The 23,634-nt window shown below is 37.3% G+C and overlaps 1 protein-coding gene across 1 annotated transcript; it reads left to right on the top strand.

The window, feature by feature from the left end:
* The first annotated feature begins 112 nt into the window (after window positions 1-112).
* Window positions 113-22,022, top strand: LOC126327205 (ras-related protein Rab-40C). The gene is made up of 4 exons (XM_049995864.1): window positions 113-477; window positions 567-760; window positions 18,313-18,535; window positions 20,240-22,022. The coding sequence occupies exons 1-4, from the start codon at window positions 327-329 to the stop codon at window positions 20,572-20,574; spliced, it is 903 nt and encodes a 300-aa protein (XP_049851821.1). The 5' UTR covers window positions 113-326; the 3' UTR covers window positions 20,575-22,022.
* The last annotated feature ends 1,612 nt before the right edge of the window (window positions 22,023-23,634 follow it).

Raw genomic sequence — 23,634 nt, 5'->3', positions numbered from 1 at the left:
TTTACATTCTCATTCATCAGTGAACGGAGTGAAGCGAAACATTTCTTACTTCAGTTCTTTGTTTGTCACCCAGTGCTGCTCTCTGGATTGCGTTGTGATTGACGAAAGTGAGAAACGCATAAGAAGATGGAGATAGGAGTAATGTGCTGTGATGTGAGGATGAAATAGGGAGAAAGAGACAAGATGCAGTCTTATTTTTGCGCCATGGACAACGAATTATAAGTGAAGTGTGTTTTGTAGTGCAAACGGAAATAACAGTAGCAGATTTAGTAAGCGGACGCTGAAAGATATATTTATTATGCGCGAGAAAAACAAGGGATTGTGTTATGGCAGTGGAGCCAAGACCAGCTACTCAACAAAAGCAGTATGATTATTTGTTAAAATTTTTATTAGTAGGTGACAGTGACGTAGGTAAACAAGAAATACTGAGTGGTCTAGAGGATGGATCCTCGGAATCGCCGTTCTGTAGTGGAAGTGGTAATACTTTGTAACTTCATTACGACTAATAACTTAAATAACGCGAAGACATCGTTGAATGTCTGTTAATAAATATGTATAACTTTCAGCATATAAGACCACCACTATACTCCTTGATGGAAAAAGAGTTAAACTACAGCTGTGGGACACATCAGGACAGGGCCGATTTTGTACTATCATCAGGTCGTATTCCAGAGGTGCCCAGGGTATACTCCTAGTCTATGACATCACGAACAAGTGGTCATTTGATGGAATTGACAGATGGTTGAAGGAAGTAGAGGAGGTAAGTTATCATATAGCTTTAACATAGTTTCATGCATCCAGCCCTTTTTGTTGTGAAAATGAGTTTTAAAATTTTACCACCACTTGCATAAGTGGTTGTTTGAAAGATAACGAATTCCACATTTGTGATAGGTGTACAAGACTTTCATCGTGTTGCTATATACCTAAGTAGGCCTAGTTACCAAGCTTAGATTAGAGACTAGATTAGATTAATACTTGTTCCATAGATCATGAATACGACACTTCGTAATGATGTGGAACGTGCCAGGTTAATGAAAGATGTCTGTACAAGATATTACATTACACAAAATATTGCATGACGCTAATGCTTAAGTTAGTATTTTTCCCTCCCTTCATTTATATCTAAAAATTCAGCCAATGAGTAGGAGTTGTCATCTAGAAATTCTTTTAATTTATTTTTAAATGTTGGTTGACTATCTGTCAGGCTTTTGATGCTGTTTGGTAGGTGACCAAAGACTTTTGTGGCAGCATAATTTACCCCTTTCTGTGCCAAAGTCAGATTTAACCCTGCATAGTGAAGATCATCCTTTCTCCTGGTGTTATAGCTATGCACACTGCTATCACTTTTGAACTGGGCTGGATTATTAACAACAAATTTCATAAGTGAATATATATACTGTGAGGTTACTGTGAGGATCCCTAGATCCTTAAATAGATGTCTGCAGGATGACCGTTGGTAGGCTCTAGCAATTATTCTGATTACACATTTTTTAGCAATGAATACTTTTCTATTCAACGATGAATTACCCCAGAATATGATACTATACGAAAGCAGTGAATGAAAGTAGGCATAGTAAGCTAATTTACTGAGATTCTTATCACCAAAATTTGCAATAACCCTAATAGCATGCATAGCTGAACTCAGACGTTTCGGCAGACCATCAATAAGTTGCTTCCAGTTTAACCTCTCATCAAGTGACATATCAAGTTAGAATAGCACTAGATTCCACAGTATGGACGCTGCCTGCCATGCATGCTGGTATGTTGCCAAAATATACAGAGATTTCTGCAGTTTCTGGCATATTTTGCAAATACTGGGTGTTTGAAGAGAAATGGTTAATATTCATGGATATGACAAAAACAGTCATTCAAAGCAAGAAAGTCTAGTAAGCATGGGATCTAAAATACGTCCCTTAAGAACTATGAGCACTTCATCATCTGAGATACTGTGAAACAAATCTCTTAAACTGCAGGATCCTGCCTTCCCAGACTTTGGAGGAAGTGGTACACACCAAAACAAACAAACAAAAAAAAGTTCGAGTAAAACTTGTTCAGTAGAAGAGATGTGTTTCCCACTAGTGAAGATGAAGTGCTCATAGCTCTTAAGGAAGCATTTAGAGCCCATCTTGACGAGACTTTTTTGCTGTGAATGATCGATCTGTCATATCCCTTAATAGTTACCATTCCTCCTGAGACACACTGTTAGTCATAAGTTGTACACCAACTATGAAAAATGCTAGGAGGGAGGTGTTTACACTATGTATGTAATTCTTCCTCCCAATTCCTGCCTGAGCAACTTTGGAAACAGTAATTAAGCATTGTTTGATGGACATATAACCCATAAAATGTATTATGTGACTCACTTCTGGAAGTTTTCTTTTTCTTCTTCTTGCTAGTCTTCTTCTCATTCTTCTTCTTTTGCTTGTACATAAGGTGTAGCCAGACTAATTGAAATCAAATGCTCTGGTAGACAGTCACACTGCAGTTTTATCCACACATGCAGATTTGACTCAGTTACAAATCATGTAAGTGGTTACACTGAGAACAGGAAGGACACACAATCAAACAACATGGTGGATAATAACTTACTTCCCAATTCTATATGTTTTAGCATGTTACCATGATGTCCTAGCCATAACCACTCATAGTTCTGGTGAACAATTTGTAATTGATTCAAAACTAGTTGACAGTAAAACTAAAATATAATTGGCAACTTGAGTATTTGTTTGCATTAAATGTCCAATCAATAGTTACAGAAGAGCTCTGGTGGTGTGGGCAGTAGCAGCTTGGTTACTTTCGCATAACAACCATAAGTGAAATGTGTAATTGGAAGCTCAACATCTTATTTTGGAAATACATTACATAAAATATTCCCAGGCTTGCTTCTTGAGTACTAGTAACCCTGGCAGTGTTTCACAATTGCTAAATATGTATGGAAGTACTGTCATCACCTCTGCCACTGCATCTCTATTTCCTCCTGCCTCCATCTCACTACATCTCTTTCCACCTCTAACCCTTCTTCTTCTTCTTCTTCTTCTTCTTCTTGTTTGTAATCCTATTCATGGGAGATTAATATATACTATTAATTGTTACACAAAGTGAAAACTGAAACACTCCATCTGTTGTTCATGACCAACTTCCTATATGCTCTGCACACACCAAGATTAGGGTCAACAGAAGCGTCCGATTCCTCCTGTCTGCTTTGACCCATGGCGTAAAGGTGTTATGGTGTGTGAAGTCATTGAGGCGCGGAGTTTATGAGTTTGTTGTGTTTGCAGTTTTGTTTTTCGTGGTTGTAGGTGTTGGCTTTTATTTAGTGTCAATAACTATGGTTGACCTATATAGGTCAAGGGAGATGACCGATTCTAATTTTCATAGTTTTATTTGTAGGTATTGGTGTTTCAGTATTGTCAGCTGTTGTCAAGGGAAGTGTCCGATTCCAATTTCCGTAGTTTTTGTTTTAGGTGTTGGTGTTTTGATATTGTCAGCTGTGGTTGACCTACATAGGTCAAGTGGAGTGTCAGAGTCCTGTAGATTTTGTAATTATTTATTTTGTTCATCATTTTGTGTGTTTTGGGATAGTGGTGGTTTTTATACATATATATTTATTTATTTAGCTTGTTCCATCCCTAAAACCCCCCAGTTTTCCGCTGTTGTACCATTAGTTTGATTGTATTTTAGGAGGGATATGTTATTGTCCGCAGCTCGTGGTCTCGCGGTAGCGTTCTCGCTTCCCGAGCACGGGGTCCCGGGTTCGATTCCCGGCGGGGTCAGGGATTTTTCACCTGCCTCGTGATGACTGGGTGTTTGTGTCGTCTTCATCATCATCATCAATCATCCCCATTACGGTCGGAGGAAGGCAATGGCAAACCACCTCCACTAGGACCTTGCCTAGTATGGCGGCGCGGGTCTCCCGCGTCGCTCCCCTACGCTCGGTAAACGGAGTATGGGACTCATCATCATCATCATGTTATTGTCGTATTTATACTGATTTTCATGTTTGTTGCTGTGTGTATGCAGTGACATCATTAGCGCCATATTGGAGATGCTTAGAATAGCCATTTCCGCCATATTGATGACGTTATGGGTGAAAGCAGACGGAAGGAATGGGACACTTTCGTAATCCCCAAGATTACATGCCACTTAGCTGAGCTCTGTATGTATCTATCAGTGGATATAGGATCAATCCATATGAAGTGGTCGAGTGATGGTTGCTTGACGATTTTTAAATATTTTAATTTTTTTTATATGTGGTTGTCCTACATTTGAGAAGTTCAAAACAGTTTTTTTTAATAATTTATCTTGCACATTTACTGGGTGGTGGCCATTTTTATTATTAGGTGCATGACGATTTTTCAGTTTCGAGTCGTTAGCAAAATATGAATATCTCTGCACTGCATTAACTTTCAACATTGCAATTGACATGATCGTTTTTAGAAAAGTGTCCTCCACAACGTTGTGTATCACACAAAATACCATAAATTCAAAAATAACCAGTCAAAATTACCTCCAAAATTTGGTATCTAAATTTTCATAAATCCACTTTTTAGGCCCAAAAATAACAAACCAGGAGTGATTTATGAGTGTCTATTTCTTTCCTATAGTTAAATATCATACACTACTAGCGTCATATAGAGGAAGAACACTTACAAATGCTTCCTTAATTTTTCATGAATTTTTGAAATTTGAAAATTTTCATTTTTTGTCAAGTTTGGGGTTAGTTTATTTCAGGTGGAACTGAATATAAAAATATAATTTTTGCACAGTTTGTACACCCATATGATAGCAACACACTGTAAAAATTTCAACATTGATATCTTACTGTGAACTAAGGTATGAAAATGAGGAAATAATTTGCATTACCCTACAACTGATCTTATGGCTGTTGCCTATTTAAATGCTTTATTGTTTCATTGTAATAAAATTTAATTGTGACATATAGGCCTATTTAGTTAACACTATCACTCAATATTCATTTAGTTTATTTATTTTTAATAATGCAATATTAAACAGTAGGTGCTTTCTCTTTTGTTCTGTGGCAATAAAAATGCCCATTTACGTTTTGGTTTATTGTCAATAAAGAAGTACATTATTGCTGGGTGTGGCTTTGTTGTAGACGATCTGTTCTGAAACCTCTGTTAGAGTGGATGTACATACTTCTAGAGTATAGAATGTGTTATGTGCTTCGTTCTGTGTGTAATTTGTAATTAATTTTGAGAGATTAACTGGAATGCAAGAACATGGATGAACAGTGCTCTGTTGGACAAACAGCAAGTGAAGTGTGTCACAAAACAGTTTACAGTTTAGTTCAACAAAAAAAAAAAAAAAAAAAAAAAAAAAAAATTGAAAAATGTCAATGGCTTTGATGAAGTTAGACAAACTTTGTTTAAATTTCAAGTATGTTCTTCTGTAACATCAATGTGTGTGTATCACGAGAGGAAATATATTCTGAAGTACAACCGCATTTTTGGAAGAAAGTGCTGTGAGCCACTTAAAAGTTCGTAAAATGTCTATTACTAAAGATTCGAGGAAAATGAAATTTGGACATTTGTCCTTGTTATGTGAGAGTGAAACAGCTTCCCAAGTGAAACATAATGTGACTCCTGGAAATTCCCTGTGCCCAAGTTGTTACTCAAAAATATTTGTTGTGAATCCAGAATCATGTAACCTTGTTAATGACATTCATATTCATAACGAAGAAGCTGTTAGCAGTTTGTAGTTTGCTCCCTGGCTCATGGTCAGGGGGGGGGGGGGGGAATGCAAAATTGGAAGCCAAAATTTTGTGACCTCTGCCCTGAGTGGTGTATTTTGACTGTATCCTCAGGGACACACTCCGTATGTGTTTGTTTATATCATCAAAATGTCAAACTGATGATGCAGGTGATCTTAACTACAAAGAGTTACTAGATTTAATGGTCTGTGGCACTAACAGTTATGGCTGCATTATGAGTTTGTGTAATAAATGCCCTGGTAAGGAAACCATTATTGAATTGTTTCACAAATATGATTAGGAAATGCCAAACAGTATTACCTTCAAATAGTGGGTCACAACTGACAGGATAGAAATGATAACAGTGGTTAAATCTCAGGAAGAGTGCTTCGAATCGTTAACTGATAACTTACAAAAACTCAAAAGTCACCACTACGTTTCTAAAATCCAAAATTAAGTTTTTGAAGGACAAAAAAACACAACTGCATGAAACCGAATGCATAGTGCTAGCTGATTTTGCAGAACATTTTACATTTGTGATTCAGGACCGAGCAAGGTGGCGCAGTGGTTAGCACACTGGACTCGCATTCGGGACGACAACAGTTCAATCCCGCATCCGGCCATCCTGATTTAGGTTTACCGTGATTTCCCTAAATCGCTTCAGGTAAAGGCCGGGATGGTTCCTTTGAAACGGCACGGCCGACTTCCTCATCCTTTCCTAATCCGATGAGACTGATGACCTTGCTGTTTGGTCTCTTCCTCCAAATCAATTCAACTCAATGTGATTCAGGATGCAATACAAGGACACCACTGGGTCAATGACCAGGCAACAGTGCATCCATTTATTCTCTACTTTAAAAATGGGAAAGATGTAGTTAGCAGTTCTTCAATTTGCGTTCTAAGTGACTACTTGCAGCACAACACTTTGGCTGTACACGTGTTTCAAAAGTACGTAATAAATTACATAAAACAAAATTTTCCCAAGGTTGAGAAGATGATATACTTTTCTGTTGGAAGTGGTAGTCAGTATAAGAACAAAAAGAATTTTTCAAATCTGTGTAACCGCAAAGTAGACTTTGGGTTGGAGGCTGAATGGCACTTTTTTGCATCTTGCCATGGTAAAAATGCTTGTGATGGAGTAGGAGGTACAACAAAACATGAAGTAAGTAAAGCCAGCCTACAAAGACCAACCACAGACCAATTCTCACACTACAGGACATGTATATCTTTTGCAAGGATTATATTAAAGGCATTACCTATTTTCTGTTCAAGAAAGAAGAAGGGGTTCTGCATATGAAAATGACACTTCAAACCAGATTTGAAAAATGTATAGCAATAAAAGGAACAAGGCATAATTCAGTACCTTACTTCAATAACAATTGATTGTATCCCGCCAGTATCACACAGGAATAGGCAACAGCCATAAGATCAGTTGTAGAATAATGTGACTTATTTCCTCATTTTCAAAAATTCAAATCTCTGTTCACAGTCAGATATCAATATTGACATTTTTACAGTACATTGCTATCATACAGGTGTACAAACTGTGCAAAAATTGTATTTTTATATTAGGTCCCACCTGAGATAATTAACCTCAAACTTAACAAAAAATGAATTTTTTTAAATTTCAAAAATTCATAAAAAATTAAGGAAACATTTGTAAGTGTTCTTGCTGTATATGAGGCTAGTAGTGTATGATATCTAACTATAGGAAACAAATAGACTCTCATAAATCACTCCTTGTTTGTTATTTTTGGCCTAAAATGTGGATTTTTGAAAATTTGGATACCAAACTTTCGAGGTCATTTTGACTGGTTCTTTTTTAATTTAGGGTATTTTGTGTAATAGACAATGTTGTAGAGGACACTTTTCTAAAAATGATCATGTCAATTGCAACATTGTAAGTTTACCTAGTGCAGAGATATTCATGTTTTTACTAACATCTCTAAACTGAAACATTGTCATGTGGTTACAAATAAAAATGTCCACCATTTAGTAAAGGTGAAATGTAAAATTTTTAAAAAAATTGTTTTAAACTTCTCAATTATAGGGTAATCACATGTAAAAAAATTAAAATATTTAAAAATGGTCAAGCAACCAACTTAATTTTTATTGGACCACTTCATTTGGATTGACCCTATATGTAGCTAACATACACTCAGACTGTTCTGGAAAAGTTGGACAATTCAGGTACATTATTAGCAGAATTAAGTATAGACATGGGATGGAATTGTATCGGTTGTCATGTAACCTCTTTGTAGGTGGTAGCTAGGAACCAAAATCCTATGCACTGTGTAAATTTTGGGTTGTTAAAATGCTTGACTTGAGTGGTGTGTTGAGATTAAAAAAGTTTACACGTCATATAACAATAATGGAAATTCGTGGATGGAGCAATATGTAAAATAAGGGAAATGCAACCACTGGGCGGTAACAGACCAATGCATGGAGCACAGTAACATGTAACAGAGAACAACTTCACACTACCTTTCAAGCAACAGCTCTTTTTTTTTTGCAGTGCCCTCATTCATACACACAACCAAATGTGTGACTGTGTGTACTATGGCTGGAAAAAAGGGGACAATGCTCAAAAGCTAGAATGAATGCTGGTTTCTGTTATATGCTACTGTACTCTATGTGTCAATCTGCTATAGATGAGTGGTTGCTTTTCCCCTATATTACATCTAAGTCTATCCATCATCTTCTTTTTGGTGTGATGTTTGGTCCATTTCATCCACCAGTGGATATATGTAGGGAATTGCCTGCATCAAATCATTCTAGCAGATTTGCATTATAAATAATCAATAGGCAACAATAAAATATTTTTTGTGGTCACTGCAGGATTCGTTAAGTGTTAGTAGTAGTGGTGTCAGTTATATTTATGAATACCGATGTCAGGTTAGACTTGTGGCATAATAATGTTGTGACGTGTGGTAATGCATGTGTGCAAACATAGGTAGAACAAAAACTTTATTTTACTTCTATATTATTTTAATTGAATGTACCATAGGTTGCAGTGGTATACCGATCTTTAGCATAGCCTGAGGAATAGGTTAGATTGAAAGTTGCCAGTTCGATTTCAGAATTGGTAGAGTCCATGAATGTGATTCCATGAGATTCAATGTAATTCCTTATGTCACTTATGTTTCACATATATTGTATTTTGATTACTGGTTCATGTTTGCCATTTTTATGACATCCGTGTTAATCAGACAGATGGTATCTGTAGGTGCAATATATCTGTGGTAGTGCACAATCCATGAAATGTTGACCCACTATAGAATACTCATTTATTTAAGAAATCTCCAGAACTAAACTCAAACTTACCTGTTTGGACACTGATGTGCACAGGTCTGAAAAGCTTTGATGTAAAATTTGAATACTGTTCCTAAATAAGCTACTCAGATATTAAGTGTAACAGACTGTTAATGACAAAAACAGTAATTTGATTAGTTTCCCATAGAAACTGTTTCTAAATAGTAGCAAACCAAAATGCCTTCACATGGAGTAAGGAGAGGTGAATGAATAAATGAAATGAAGAACAGCAGTAGACAATATGCATATTGTAAGTAATTATTGATATTCAATTGTAAATGAGACACCAACTGAGCATACATATTTGAGTGATCCCCAAACATGTTGACAAGAAACATGGGTAATAATATGACTGTCGAAAAAGCATTATTAATGAAAAGTCATACAGGAAAATAAAGACAGTGGGAGAGACCGTATAAAATAATTTGGTGCCAAGTGTAATATGGGATGGAACTAAAAGGAAGTGGCCATGACAAATAATCCCGCATTGTCTTTTTCGTGGGCATGGTAATGGTGCAGGTGTGGGATTTGCTGTTGCCTTCCGTAAATCTGTTACGAAGTATGTAACTGCAGTTTCAGTAGTTCACAGAAGTCATGGTCGATGAAGTTGTGAAAGCTGTACAGAATTTTAATGATGCAGCTGCTCATCATCTTCACATGCTTACTAGTATATTACTGTTATGACTCACCAGTGTAAACTCTTTCTCACTTGAAAAGTGCAGGTTCAAAGGGGTGGGGCTGTAAGTTGTCATATTTGTTGGATTCATTTGTCTGTGGTCATTGATGCCTTAGGACCACAAATGCTAGTTTGCATGCTTTGGCAAGTTGAAATCCCCCATCTCTGTTAATCAGGTCATTAGTTTTACATTTTTCGACTGCTTCTTTAAGCAAGGCGAACTATAGGATCTTTGTCCCTCTGTAGTTCACACTGTGTTCCGTGTCAAGACTGTTCAGCAACAGCAGATTTTTCTGGCTGATCTTGTGTGACATCTGTCTCCATTGCATATGTTTCTTTAACAGTGCGACATAGCTTGCAATTGTATGATTTCCCACACTGGCATTGGAGTTTATATATTCCTGGTCTCCTCAGACTTAGGTTATCTTTATAGAATGCAAGGCGGAAGACAAATCTTATTTGATATTTCTTGAATAATCTGCCAGTATTTCTTGAAGGTATCTGCATCTTGTGGGTGATAATGTATTTCAGTGTAGCATTGTTACAGATGAAAAGAAATCCAGTGTCCATGTGGTATTTTGTGGATACAAAGTCTTCAGCCAGGGCACTTTTCCTGTAATTCCTATAATGTTGGCAAAGTGTCACTTGTAGGCAGCCACTGGGAGGATAGTTTTATGTCAGTAATTTGAGGTGTGCAGACTGAGCTCTGAAATTTAAACCACTAGATATTCTCCACAGGCTGTTAACAGTTTTTCTGATTTTTCCACTGCTTCACCATTATCATCATTTTTTACTGTTGCTTTGGAGTGAATGTTGTGGGGACAGGTTGGTTTATAGCAAAGCTTGAATCTAAATTAGATTGAAAGATGACAGTTTGATGGGGAGTTGATAAAATCAGGGAATGTGCTCTAATAAGAATCTTGGTTACATTTATCAATCTATGCAGGTGGTTACTCAGAAGACAGTGATCATGGGATTTATCTCATTACTTTGCATTGGCATTTTGGCTGTGTATCGTGTTCCACAGCTATATTTTTTTATGGTGTTGCTTATCCTGATAGCTCTTGTGATTGATTGTTGTCCAGTCCTCTTCTCCAAATTCCAAATACAATGTGCATTTTGTCTCAGTGATGGTGTGTGGATTTTCTCCAAGTGCTTCCACGTATTTCTGAGAAACATGTTGTCTAACCACTGCTCTCTTGTGGAATACTTACAACCTGCTGCTGATGTACATTCTGTGTTCCCACCAAATGTCATAGCAAGCACTGCAATCATTACTATGTTACATATAATGGCACTGCACCCCATATAGACATTTACCATCTGCTGCTCTGCTTTTAATAAGCATAGTCTTTTTTAGTGCTTTTGTTCCACTTCAGTGAGCTGCCTCATTTTCGAATTTTTTCCAGATAATATAATTTTCACAAATAGCTTGCACTTGAAAAGTGCACTCTGACTCTGATGTCCCTAGGCCACTCAGATGTTTCTTATTTTTTGTGTTTATTGATGAGATGTATACAGATGCTTAAATAAGACCCCTCCTTTCACTCACCACTTTTACTCCATTTACCAGTTCTTTTTCTCATTGTGACTGCTCTCAGCCTCTGGGATTCTTTTTAAAAGGAAGTTGCCGTACATAATTGCATATCCTGTTATATCTGTAATACATCATCTCCGTCATTGAAAGCTTTCATTTCTCAGTCTCCCTGGTGCGTTTGCTTTCTTTTCAGACAGTCTATGCATTACTAGACATGGTCCTACGGGGGAAGTGCCAAAACATAGCTGCAGCTGCTGAGTGAAAGATCAATACTGATTTACTGTCATCAGAGTAAATTTGTATCCTAGCAGCTGATGTGGGAACAGTGCCCAGGAGTGCACTACCAATGAAACATTCAAGTCTCATATTGTAAACTGCTGTTTTCTGTCTCTCAGTGTCTGCGCCCTGTTCTGTTAAAGAAATTTCCATTAGCTGTGGCCATTTTTCCACATTGATTTGTTCATTACAGATGTATTCATCACTAGAGCACCTATTTACTTTCTCTCTCTCACCCATCCATTGGCACATTATATTTAAATTTCTCTGCAAAACTTAGACATTTGTGTTAACTGCCAGGTGGAAATAAATTAAAGTGCGAGAACATGTTGCTTGAGCTCTCCCAGTCATGCACAGGAAGTGCACATGGCATGAGGTCAGCATGACTGTAGCACCAAATGAGGCTGGCTCCACAACACATGGCAGTTGGAGAAACGGAAAAGACAGTATGTGTCAATCAGTGAGCCATTACGCACTGTGATGTTGTTCTTCATTACAACATGCCCAGGAGATAACATCTGGATGACTTAACACAGGGGAGAATCATCAGGAAACAGAGAATGTATGAGCATGGCAAGTTTGATAGTCTTGCTCATAGCATTGTTTCACATACGTGGTTAGCATCTTGAACCACAGGCACTGCTGCGCTGCCCAAAGGAGAGGAGGTAATGGACCATAGTCAATTACAGTAACAGATGACTGCTAATTTATGCAGTGGGCCTGAAGGAGCCCATGTCAAACAGCAGGTGCAATTGCAACCACATTTAACAGGACTGCAATCTCTCACTCTACAGTGGCACGGTAACTTGCATGGGGTGGTCTCTGTGACCACTGACCAGTAAATTTTGTTCTGTTGGGCCCCGCACATCAGCGTCACCATCAACAGTGGCTCCACGTGTGCTTTTGCCAAGAGCATAGGATTTGGGCCACTGAGGAGTAGAGTCTCATGCTCTTCTCAGATGAGACCAGATTCAGTCTGAATAGTGATTCTGAACATACCCCCATGTGATGGGAAGTGGGAACACTTAATGCACTCAGGAATACTGTCGAACATGAGTTTCTGATGACCCATGTTTTATGGTGTGGGGAGGTGTAGTATTGCATGGGTGTACTGAGCTCTTCCTTGTCACTTGTCACCATTATTGTGATACTGTACTCCTTCCACATGTGCACCTTTTCATGGGTGCATTCAGCACTTAGTCCATTTTTATGGACGACAGTGTGTGACTGCATCAAACAACACAAGTGGATGAGCTCTTGGAATGAGAGAATATTTGGCAAATGGACTGGTCTGCCCGTTACCCCCAACTTAACATCGAGCACATTTGGATGCAGTGGGGAGATGTATTGCTGCATGTCCACATGCACGAAAACACACTACAACAAGAACTCCGTACCAACCTTGTGCCCAACATGGGAACATATAAAATTAAGCAACAAGTTCAGCCTCTTGGGGATTGAAGTTTACACATACATAAATTAAAAAACGGCTACTATTTTAGCAGAATAATTTACAAGCACTATGATGAATATGTCCCTTACCCACACATTAATAAAATAAAATTGTAACATGTGCTCCTATTAAACAAAGTAAAAAATAATCGGAGTTACCTAATTTACATTGTAGAAACACAATAGATGCTTCAACAAATGAGGTGTGAATTCTGAATTCTCGCAGTTTGACTGACGTGCTTATAAAAGAGTAAAGTAAGGTGTGGGTATGAACACAGGAGAAGAAAACAAATCTAGAATGTACCTAGTGAGGTAGTGATACAAAATAGTTGATAGTTTCAAGTAAATAGTAAAAGGAAAGTTATTAAACAAAACTACACAAGAATGCCTTAGAGAGGATATGAATGCGGGAGGAACGTTGAAAACACTAAGAGAATGAAAAAGTCAAAACAGAAACACAACATTTCAGCACTTAGGTGGCAGATGGCACATTAAATAATCGAACAAGTTATGAGAAAGTTTCAACAAACCTGTACTTAGTTATTTGCATGTTCCATGGGTCTGGAATATGGAAAAAGTCTTTTTTGCAATTATAGTACATCTGCTCAGTCAAAAATACAGCAACACTCGTTACAGTTAATGCATATGGTGGTCTATGCTGAACTCCATTCATTTATTCTCTCTCTCTCTCTCTCTCTCTCTCTCTCTCTCTCTCTCTCTCTCCCTCTCTCCCCCTTTCCCCCCCCCCCCTCACCTTCATTGTTGTGGAACACGTATCTCAAGCTCATTGCTATTGTGAACAGTTTACAGAAGGCAGTAAACAAATGAGAGCACATTATTCTGTTACTGTGAAGGTACAGAGTGTTTAGTGTAATGTGCGTGCTATTACATATGACCTGCACTGATGAAGTATTGTTAAAAGAGATGCTCAATATAGTGTCCATTCATAGCAAAGCGTGCTCCTCTCAAGCATCGTAGGGAATTGCGCACTCCCTGGAAAACACCAGGTTTGTTACAGATGTCCTGGGAGGCATTGGGATGTGCTGCTGTAGCGTTTATACCTCTTCAGTGGGCCTTGCATACACCAGAAATTGCAAGCTTCACCACAACCAAAAATCTGAGGAACTAAGATTAGGGAAATGAGCAGGTCAGTGTACTGGATCTGTCTGACCAATCCATTGCCTATTAATTGCATGTGTGAGGTGTTCTTGGTCATTTCAGGAGACTGAGCTGGTGCTCCAGCATGCATGAACAACATCCCGAGCCATTGTTGGAACGGTACCTCCTCTAGCAGGACAGGCAAGTCATTTGATGGGAACTAATATGTAACAGCATTTACCAGACTTATCAAACACAAACTGGTTTCATTAGAACTACTGCATGGGCTATACGCACCCAGAACTGCGAGTAAGATTTACAGTAACAGCACTAACAGATGTTTACTGCACACCATATCCAACAACAGTAATAGAGGAATGTGCCCTTATTTGTTTACTACATTCTGTACTTCATTCATAATATCAAAGAGCTTGCAATCGGAGAGATGTGTGTCACAGTAGTGACGATGTTCAAGAGCTCGTAGCTCTTATGGCATGCATTCTAGAGCCCATTTTTACTGAACTTTTTTGTCTTGTTTTGGGCCATACTACCATCTCTCAAAATATGGGATTTTTTTTTAAACTCTTTGTAAGTTTGAGGTGTGAGTGGCTTGAAGACTTTTTAAGTAAGAGAACCCATTACATTTTCATGGATGGCGAGTGTTCATTGGAGACAGAGGTGTTAACTGGAGTTCCCCAGGGTAGGGCTGCTCTTGTTCTCTGTATACATAAACAATCTAATGGATAGGGTGGGCAGCAGTCTGTAACTGCTGGTGGTGCTGTAGTCTGTGGGAAAGTGTTGTCTTTAAGTAAGTGTAGGATTATACAGGATGACTTGAATGGAATTTCTTTTTGGTGTGGTGAATGGCAGCTTGTTGTAATCAAAAAATATAAGTTACCACAGGTGAGTCATAAAAATAATCCTTTAATGTTGTGATACAGTACTAGTGGTGAGCTGCTTGACACAGTCTTGTTGTTGCAAAGTAGCATGAGAAGGAACGAGCTCATAAGGTCTATTGTAGAGAAGGTGAATGGTTGACTTTGGTTTCTAGGAAATTGTAGCCAAGTTATACAATGAGGTGACAAAAGTCGTGGGATACCTCCTAATATCGTGTTGGACCTCCTTTGTCTGGCATAGTGCACCATTTCAACTGTGGACTCAACAAGTTGGTGGAAGTTCCCTGCAGAAATATTGAGCCATGCTGCCTCTATAGCCATCCATAATTGCGAAAGTGTCTCAGATGCAGGTGTTCATGCATGAAATGACCTGTTGATTATGTCCCATAAATGTTTGATGGGATTCACGACTTGCGATCTGGGTAACCAGTTTCTTTGCTGAAATTGTTCAGAATGTTTTCAAACAATGGTGACCCAGTGACCTATTGACAAGGCACATTATCATGTATAAAAATTCCATCATTGCTTCAGAACATGAAGTCCATAAATGTCTGCAAATAACCATTTCCAGTCGATGACCAGTTTATTTGGACCAGAGGACTCAGTCCATTCCGTGTAAACACAGCCCATGCCATTGCACCACCACCTTGCACATTGCCTTGTTGACAATTTGGCTTCATGAGGCCTGTGCCACACTCGAACCCCACCATCAGATCTTACCAACTGAAATACAATCTCATATGGCCAAGCCATGATTTTCCAGTTGACTAAGGTCCAACCAATAAGGTCACAAACCCAGGAGAGGCATTGCAGGCGATGTCATGCTGTTAGTAAAGGCAGTCACATCAGTCATCTGCTGCCAAAGACCATTAACTCCGGATTTCACCACAACGTCCAAACAGATATGTTTGTCATACATCGCACATTAATTTCTTTATTTATTTCACACAGCATTGGTTGTCTGTTAGCACTGACAACTCTACGCAAACACTATTCTCCCAGTCGTTAAGTGAAGGTCATTGGCCACTGTATTGTCCACGGTGAGAGGTAATGCCTGAAATTTTGTATTCTCGGCACACTCTTGACACTGTGGATCGCGGAATATTGAATTCTCTAACGAATTCCGAAATGGAATGTCCCATAGTCTAGCTCCATCAAAGTCTGTTATTCCCATTGTGCAGCCATAATCATATCAGAAAACTTTTCACATGTATCATCTGAGTACAAATAACAGCTCTGCCAATGCACGGGCCATTTATACCTTGTGTACGAGATACTACCACCATATGTATATGTGCATATAGCTATCCCATGACTTTTACCAAGTCAGTGTAAAGGAGACAGCATACTGAACACTTGTGCGACTCATTCGTGAGTACTGCTCCATTGTTTGAGATCCCCACCAGGATAGATTAGAGGAAGACTTAGAACCAATTCAGAGACATGTTTTTAGTTTTGCTTCTGGTAGGTTCATTCAACATGCGAGTACTACAGGTATGCTTCAGAAACTCAAATGGGAATTCCTGGAGTTAAGAAGTCTCTTTTTTTTGTGAAATACTATTGAAAACATTTAGAAAACTGTCATTTAAAACAGACTGGAGAGCAATCCTACTGCCACCAGTGTACATCTTGCGAAAGGATTGTGAAGATAGTCTAAGAGAAATCAGAGTGCATAGAAAAATATGTAGACGGCATTTATCCCTCACTCCATTTATGAGTGAAACAGGAAAGGGAATGATTAGTAGCGGCACAAGGTACCCACCACCTTGCACCATGTGGTTCCTTGTGGGGTATATAGGTAGATGATTGCCTCTAGTGCAAATAAACTACAACTTTGAGTAAAAGAACTTAACAGAGAAGGTTTGAAAATAGACCTTAAAATCATTTATAAGAGTAAAATATATATTCCACCAGATCAGATTAGGGCCTTCTGTTAGATTGGACCATAGTTGCACATATACTGTAAGTTTTTTCACTTCAGATTTCCACAAAAAATAACAGTAATTTTAATATGAAAATAGTGTTAATCTGTAGTGGATGATATAATTTTGACTGTCATGAAAATTAAATGTACATGGGTGGTACGTGAAGCCAGGCTCGTAGTATTTGGACAACAGATGTTTTATGCAGGAATCCCAGCTTTTTCCTATTATTATTATTATTCTTTTTTTAGGGGTGACAACTACTACTTTGAAAGTGTGTGGATGACATTAGAAAACATGTGGGAGGAGCATGGATGTGTTTAGCTGAAGACCACAACTCTAGAAAAAGTGTAGAGCAAGCTTGTATCCATAAGTGAATGTAGAATGACTAATTATTATGGGGGAAAAAATCTTTTCGTACACCACACATGAGAGAGAGAGAGAGGGGGGGGGGGGGGGGGGGGGGAGAAATGTTGTTCTCTCCCAATGCTGTGACTTAACCACTTTCACTTTGTGTAGTGATCATCCAGTGGAATGGGTAGTACAACACAATGCAGAAGAGGTGTGAGACATCCATGTTAAGGTCATGGCACAGGATATCTGGAGTTAGGGGGAACATCACAAAGAAAACAAAATAAGGAAATAATTCCAGAGGAAATAGCCAGTAAGCTGACAGCGATGTTCACTGATTAACAAACAATCCTAATGATGTTTTATGCTCTGATCCACAATTTTATAACATATAAGGGAAATTTTAATTTATTTTGTCACTAATTTGAAGAGTCTGTCTCAGATATGAATGGTATTGATGAAACTACCTTTCTTGTGGCCATTAATCTCTTATAATCATTACTTCTGTTATACACATGAAATGGTGCATTGTTATTCAATAGTGAGAATTGACTCAGGTTTGAGTGCTACTCGTAAAATTCGTGACACATGTATTCAGGTGTATTGATTATGACTCATTTGAGTTTCCAGGATTGTTGTGAGCATAAAAAATATGTGACATACCATTCTGTGGAAGATTAAAATACATAATAGAACTGTAGAACATGTAGCACATGCTTCTTACAAAAGTGAATTGTTTTTATGAAACTTCAGAGCACCTTCGTAGCTGTATTGGAACCAAGCTAAGCGGAATATATTCAAAGTTATTAAAGTTTATGAAATCGGTATTAGGTTGTAGATGGACACAATGCAACAAATGCTACTTGATAACAACAGCATGAAAAGACTGTACAGCATACTGTCACATGTAATTAGATTGAACGCTCTATAGGTAATCCCTTACAATGTTCCCATTTGTCACCCATCTTATTGATATTTAATATCCATCAGTGGTCCTTACTTTTGTTTTGTTTATTTTTTGTTATCTTGCTGCAGAAATATTTTATACCAGTCCATATTCATTAATTTATTTTTGTTGATAGCATGCTCCAGGTGTTCCAAAAGTACTTGTTGGCAACAGGCTTCACCTGGAATTTAAAAGACAAGTGGATGCAAGGGATGCAGAAGCTTATGCAGCAAAAAACCGAATGGCATTTTTTGAAGTTAGTCCACTTTGTGATTTCAACATACGTGAAAGCTTCAGTGAGCTTTCTCGAATGGCTTTGCACCGTAATGGGATGGAGAGACTGTGGCGATCAAATAAAGGTATAGTTTTAATTTGTATAATTTTATCATTTTCCAGTCAATAAGTTTTGTTTAATGAGTTGTATACTATGTAGGTGCAGAAGAATTGAATTCTGTGAAAATTATATAAATTGCATGTGTAATATATACACTTGAGTGAATATTGGAATTGGAAAACAACTTCGAGCTACTGCTTTGGTAATCAATTAAAAATGGATTATAGTAATTTAGTTGTTTCATTGTGTTTTCTGCTATAGAATTTGGCTGTATAACCTGAATACCAAGTTTCGGACTTTTTACTGGTTTCCTGCTAAATAATGTTACTGTGAGATCACTACCGCCTCTTTTTCTCCACCCCTTCCCTTCCTGGTTTGTTGTTTGTTCTTATTGTACTTTATTTATTTTCCCACTGTAATGGCAGGTAAAAAGAATAGAAAGGTGAAAAAACTTACTATTCTCAAACACGAAAATAAACACAAGAAATAAGTTTCAAAACTGGGGTCTTATTTCCTACAAAATCTGAGAACAGTATGAGAACAGTAGTTGCATGAAAATGTTGAGAGGGAGAGAGAGAGAGAGAGAGAGAGAGAGAGAGAGAATTGCAGCTGTCATCAATAAACAAATGCAAGTAAAATGAGGAGGAGGGGAAAATCTCATTGATGACAATGCAAAGGCTCACACCCCCTCCTCTCCTCAAAAGAGTATCACAAAAAATAAATAATGGAAGCAAAAGCTGACAAGTGTTAAAACATTCATACCTTCTTCAGAGAAGAGGTAAAGAATGGAGTGGCACTGAAGCATTTGGCACAAAATGGATAGTTCCTCACCCACACCCCATTTCTGAGGGAAAGATTGTAGAGATTTTAGAAGAATGTCTAAATGGTAACAAGAGTGACAAAGATTTTGATGACAGTGATTCACTTGTAAACAGTTCAAGTGAAACAACTATGGAAAAAGTCAAGCCAGAACAGTTTCATAAAATATCACACAATGAAGAGTTTTGTACTGTAATGCTTATGTTAATAGATTTTAATTAAAGTGCACTTTTTGTTTTAATGTATACTGTAACTGCTAGTCAGTTGCCTTATTTGTTCCACAAAGAGACTCAAGCAATTCTGTGTGGTGTGCTAACTGCCCAGGAGGTGGTGATTTAAATAAGATGCCCTGTGTCTGAGTTACCGAGTGCAAAGGGTTGATTCCCTTTCCATTTTTTCTCTTTTATTTATTTATGTTGAACTTTTTTCTTGCTCCCTTCCATCTATGTTTTGCATAGAACAATTTTTGATTCACGTTTCTTTAATTTGAACTTTAATGTAGTATACATTCACCACAGGCTTTTCCTTCATGTTTAACTCTCATCTTTGATTTACCAAGTACATACAACTCATGATTACTTGCACACTTTAATTTTAATCTTAGCTGTTACTTCCTCTTCATTTCCTGAACCCTGTTCTGCCTGATGCATTGTTTGAAGAGATTTTACCTTTCCACTGGAGTAGGTGCATATATCCTGTCCCTTTCATGTTCCTCTTAATTATCCTGCCAAAAGAGAAAAATCTGAAATTGAAAGACTTAACAGTATTTTCAAACTTGTGCTCATAAGAGCCAAGGTCCAATCATTTTTACTTTGTTATTTGGTAAGTAGACTTTCCATTTGCTGTACTAATATTACGACTTTCAATTGTAATACAGTCATATTCTAAGAATGATATATTTGTTTTTCAGTCCTAAGCTTACAGGAGCTATGCTGCCGTGCTATAGTGGCTCGAACGACTGTCTACAGCATTGATCAGCTCCCACTTCCAACATCTGTCAAATCACATCTGAAGTCTTATGCTATGACAACTTACACAACAACATCAATGCAACATCGATACTTGTTAAATCACAGAAGCTTAGGCGGCAGCAAGGGTGTTATTTCATCGCATCACAAAAAACTAAAGTTTGTGGTTGGCACTTCTCCAGGAATAGCTTCTCCTTCCTCATCAATGGGCTCTCCACCAGGAGTTGACTCAACACGAACAAGTTGTACAGGGCGCAACTCTTGTATAATTTCATAAAATGCTCCCAGTCTGTGAACATTGTATGTGGAAGTGTGCTACAACTTGTAAATATCCTTTTATACTGTGTGTGTGATTGTGTTGAATGTGGAGTAGTAATTTCAGTGTACCCACTATTTTATAATGTATACATTCAGAATATTGAAAGATTTTGATAGATTTTATCATCTGCCTTATTGATTTATTATTTTTGAATGTAAACATGTTTTAGTAAGTGGTAACTGTCTCCATTAAATGAAATGTGACTACTGAAAAGAAAAATCTGTAAGATATGTTTTGGAAATTTTATCCTTTGAACTGATTTTTACGTCTCCACTGGTAGTATCATCTGTTATGGTTATTTCAGTAAGTAAGAAATTGTGCAAATGCCCTTCTTGGACCAAGTAAAAGTTGATTATTAATATTGATATGGCATTCTTTTTAACAAAAATGTGACATGAGGGAGTATGTTTTGTAACTACTACTTTTTCGGAGACATCTTGCTTATAAGGAACTATTTAACTGAAAGTATAGTATTGAATGTAAGTGCAGTTTTGAGTGATCATTTTGTGAAGAGACTGTGAAAGTTTCTTAGAATTTCCTCTTTTAAAATCCATCCATGTAACAGTTTTTGCATTTGTATATTTGAGCACTACCGTCCATTGCTGTGTTAACTACCATATTAGTTGTAGAAATTGCTTTTCACATCATCAGGGTATTTTTGTTTTATTGTAATGACTTACTGAAAGTTTATTTGTCCATGGATACATTTACTGATCTGTATCTTATAAATGTGTCTACTGCAAAAATATTGATATTATAATTGAATATTCTGTGCTGTTTTCTGGGTCACAAAATTTCACTACGTAACTTTGGACTTCTCCTGTTCTTTGATTTTTGAAGGCAGGAGAGACCGAGGGGGGGAGAACAGACCTTAAGGGCACATATAAAACACATTAGACATGAACTGTCACACATTGACTTCTTTTTTCCCAATGTTACCTTGTTTGAGTGACACTCTTTTTATGAATGCAGGAGAAGTTTTTCCATAATTAGAAGTGCTTTTTAAAAAGCTGTTTTTAGTTTGTATAAAAATCTGAAATATTTCACTTTCACATTGTGTAAATAACCCTTCCAGCCCAGCTGTTATATTATGTAATATTCTTGTTTTTTATTATTTTTTCTAATGTACAGTTCTGTTGTTTATTTATGAAAATGGAGAACAATATTTTTAACTTATTAAACATGTTTTATTATTTATTACATCCAGAATCTTAGGTGCATACTTTGATAAACAATGTCAAAACTGTAAGGAAGAATTATTTTGTGTTGTGACTTTAATACTTCCTTGTAGATATGACTGCCAAATGTGGCAATTCTCCATTCATTTGTTAGTAACAATGTTTTGTTTTACTTGTACATAACAAACGATATTTTATGAAAATACAGTTTTTATTAAAGTACTCATATTTTGGCGTAAACTGCTTAGGAAAAAAAAAAGCCCCCTTTATAGATAATAGGTTTCTGACCAAATGGTTAATCTCCTTTTCCATACTGTCTGTAGCTGTGCAGAATTAATTCATTAATTACACTCACTATCTTGATTCTGCCCGTAGTCCTGTTTCCTTTGATCCCTCCTTAATTTTGTGAGGTGTAAGTGGTTCAGATGCCTGTCCTTCATCCAAATTTAGGCTTTCAAAAACTTTAAGGAGTAAATATAACACAGTTGGGCTGTAGCATGAGCACAATGTAGCTATATGCATATACATTTGTTTTTGTTAGTCTCATAGTTCCTATGGACACTGGAACTCTAGCTTTCAATTTACAGCATGTGTTTTTCCACAGTTCAGTGCCTTGATTATATTGTTAGTTATTACCTTTACTCCTTTCATTTTTGGTGTTCCACCCAGCACTTTACAGTTTTACATTGAGTCAGGTTTCCCATTCTTTCCTTTAATGACATCAGGTATAATGAAGATGTTCCGTGTGATAACTATGATCAGTTTCCTCTCCATTTTTATTGTATGCAAGCTTGCAGATTCAACCTAATGCTGTCTTCCTCATTGGGTCATTAAACTATCTATCTTTCTTGCTTCTATTTTGCCACTTCATTGAACATTAGAATCACAAAGCTAGCGATCTCTTACTGTTCCAGTTCCCTCTCTATCTGAGTAGATTTAATCATTCAGGTTGTAGCAGTGCAACGGGTCACTAATTATGAAATTTCCACCAAATTCATTACTTTTTCTTGTATCTGGGTAATGTGAAACATGGTTTTCTTTACTTGTGGTAGTATAAAATGTTTATGTTGAGCTATGCATATTACTTTCGAAGTTAGTGAGAATCGTTAAGATTATGGAAGATCCAGGATAAAAGATGAAGAATCTGTAGGATAACTGACTATCCCCCAAAATAAGCACTGAATAGTAGATACCTGCACAAAAATGTGGTAATTACAATTAGCTGTGTTATACATCAGAGTTTACATCTGCACACTCCGTGTTATAAACCTGAGACATATCTCATGTGATGTTTAATAGTTTTCACGATACTTCACCTTTATTGTCAATGCTGCATCATTTACTAGTCTTGGTTAGACGTAGTTTTAAGACAGTTCTACAATGGGGAAAAAATTTGGGAAAGTAAAGGAATATAATTTTTACTATGTCCTTTTGAATACTCACAGTTGTGTGTGTGTGTGTGGGGGGGGGGGGGGGGGGGGGGGCTTTCACTGTATAACTTAAATAACAGTGTGCATATTCTTCAGCAGGTAGCTGTACAAAATTATATCTACATTATGCACTTCACTTTATCTAAACTGACATTGTGGAGATTATGTATTATAATACAAAATTTGTGAGAGCTTACAAGAATACTGTCATACATTCTGTACTTATAAATAACAAATGTTCCTCTACATCACCTTAATTATAATCATAAAACTTTTTCTGTGGTGCTGTTAAACACATCAAAGTTTTCAGGGAAGTAGTTGGTGTCATCCTTTTAACAGCAATTGTAGCACTGTTATCAAGGCAGTATACCTCCCTCACAAAATCTACATATGAGGGTTAGAACTTTAAT

This window comes from Schistocerca gregaria, chromosome 2, assembly GCF_023897955.1.
Source record: "Schistocerca gregaria isolate iqSchGreg1 chromosome 2, iqSchGreg1.2, whole genome shotgun sequence".
Taxonomy (NCBI): domain Eukaryota; kingdom Metazoa; phylum Arthropoda; class Insecta; order Orthoptera; family Acrididae; genus Schistocerca; species Schistocerca gregaria.
This window is presented reverse-complemented; position numbering and strand designations above follow the sequence as displayed.

Excerpts from the sequence above, each read along its gene's own strand:
- LOC126327205 (XM_049995864.1), top strand. The coding sequence starts at position 327 with ATGGCAGTGGAGCCAAGACCAGCTACTCAACAAAAGCAGTATGATTAT. Across the intron at positions 761-18,312 it reads GGTTGAAGGAAGTAGAGGAG|CATGCTCCAGGTGTTCCAAA; the intron begins GTAAGTTATCAT and ends TTTTGTTGATAG. Across the intron at positions 18,536-20,239 it reads ACTGTGGCGATCAAATAAAG|TCCTAAGCTTACAGGAGCTA; the intron begins GTATAGTTTTAA and ends TTTGTTTTTCAG.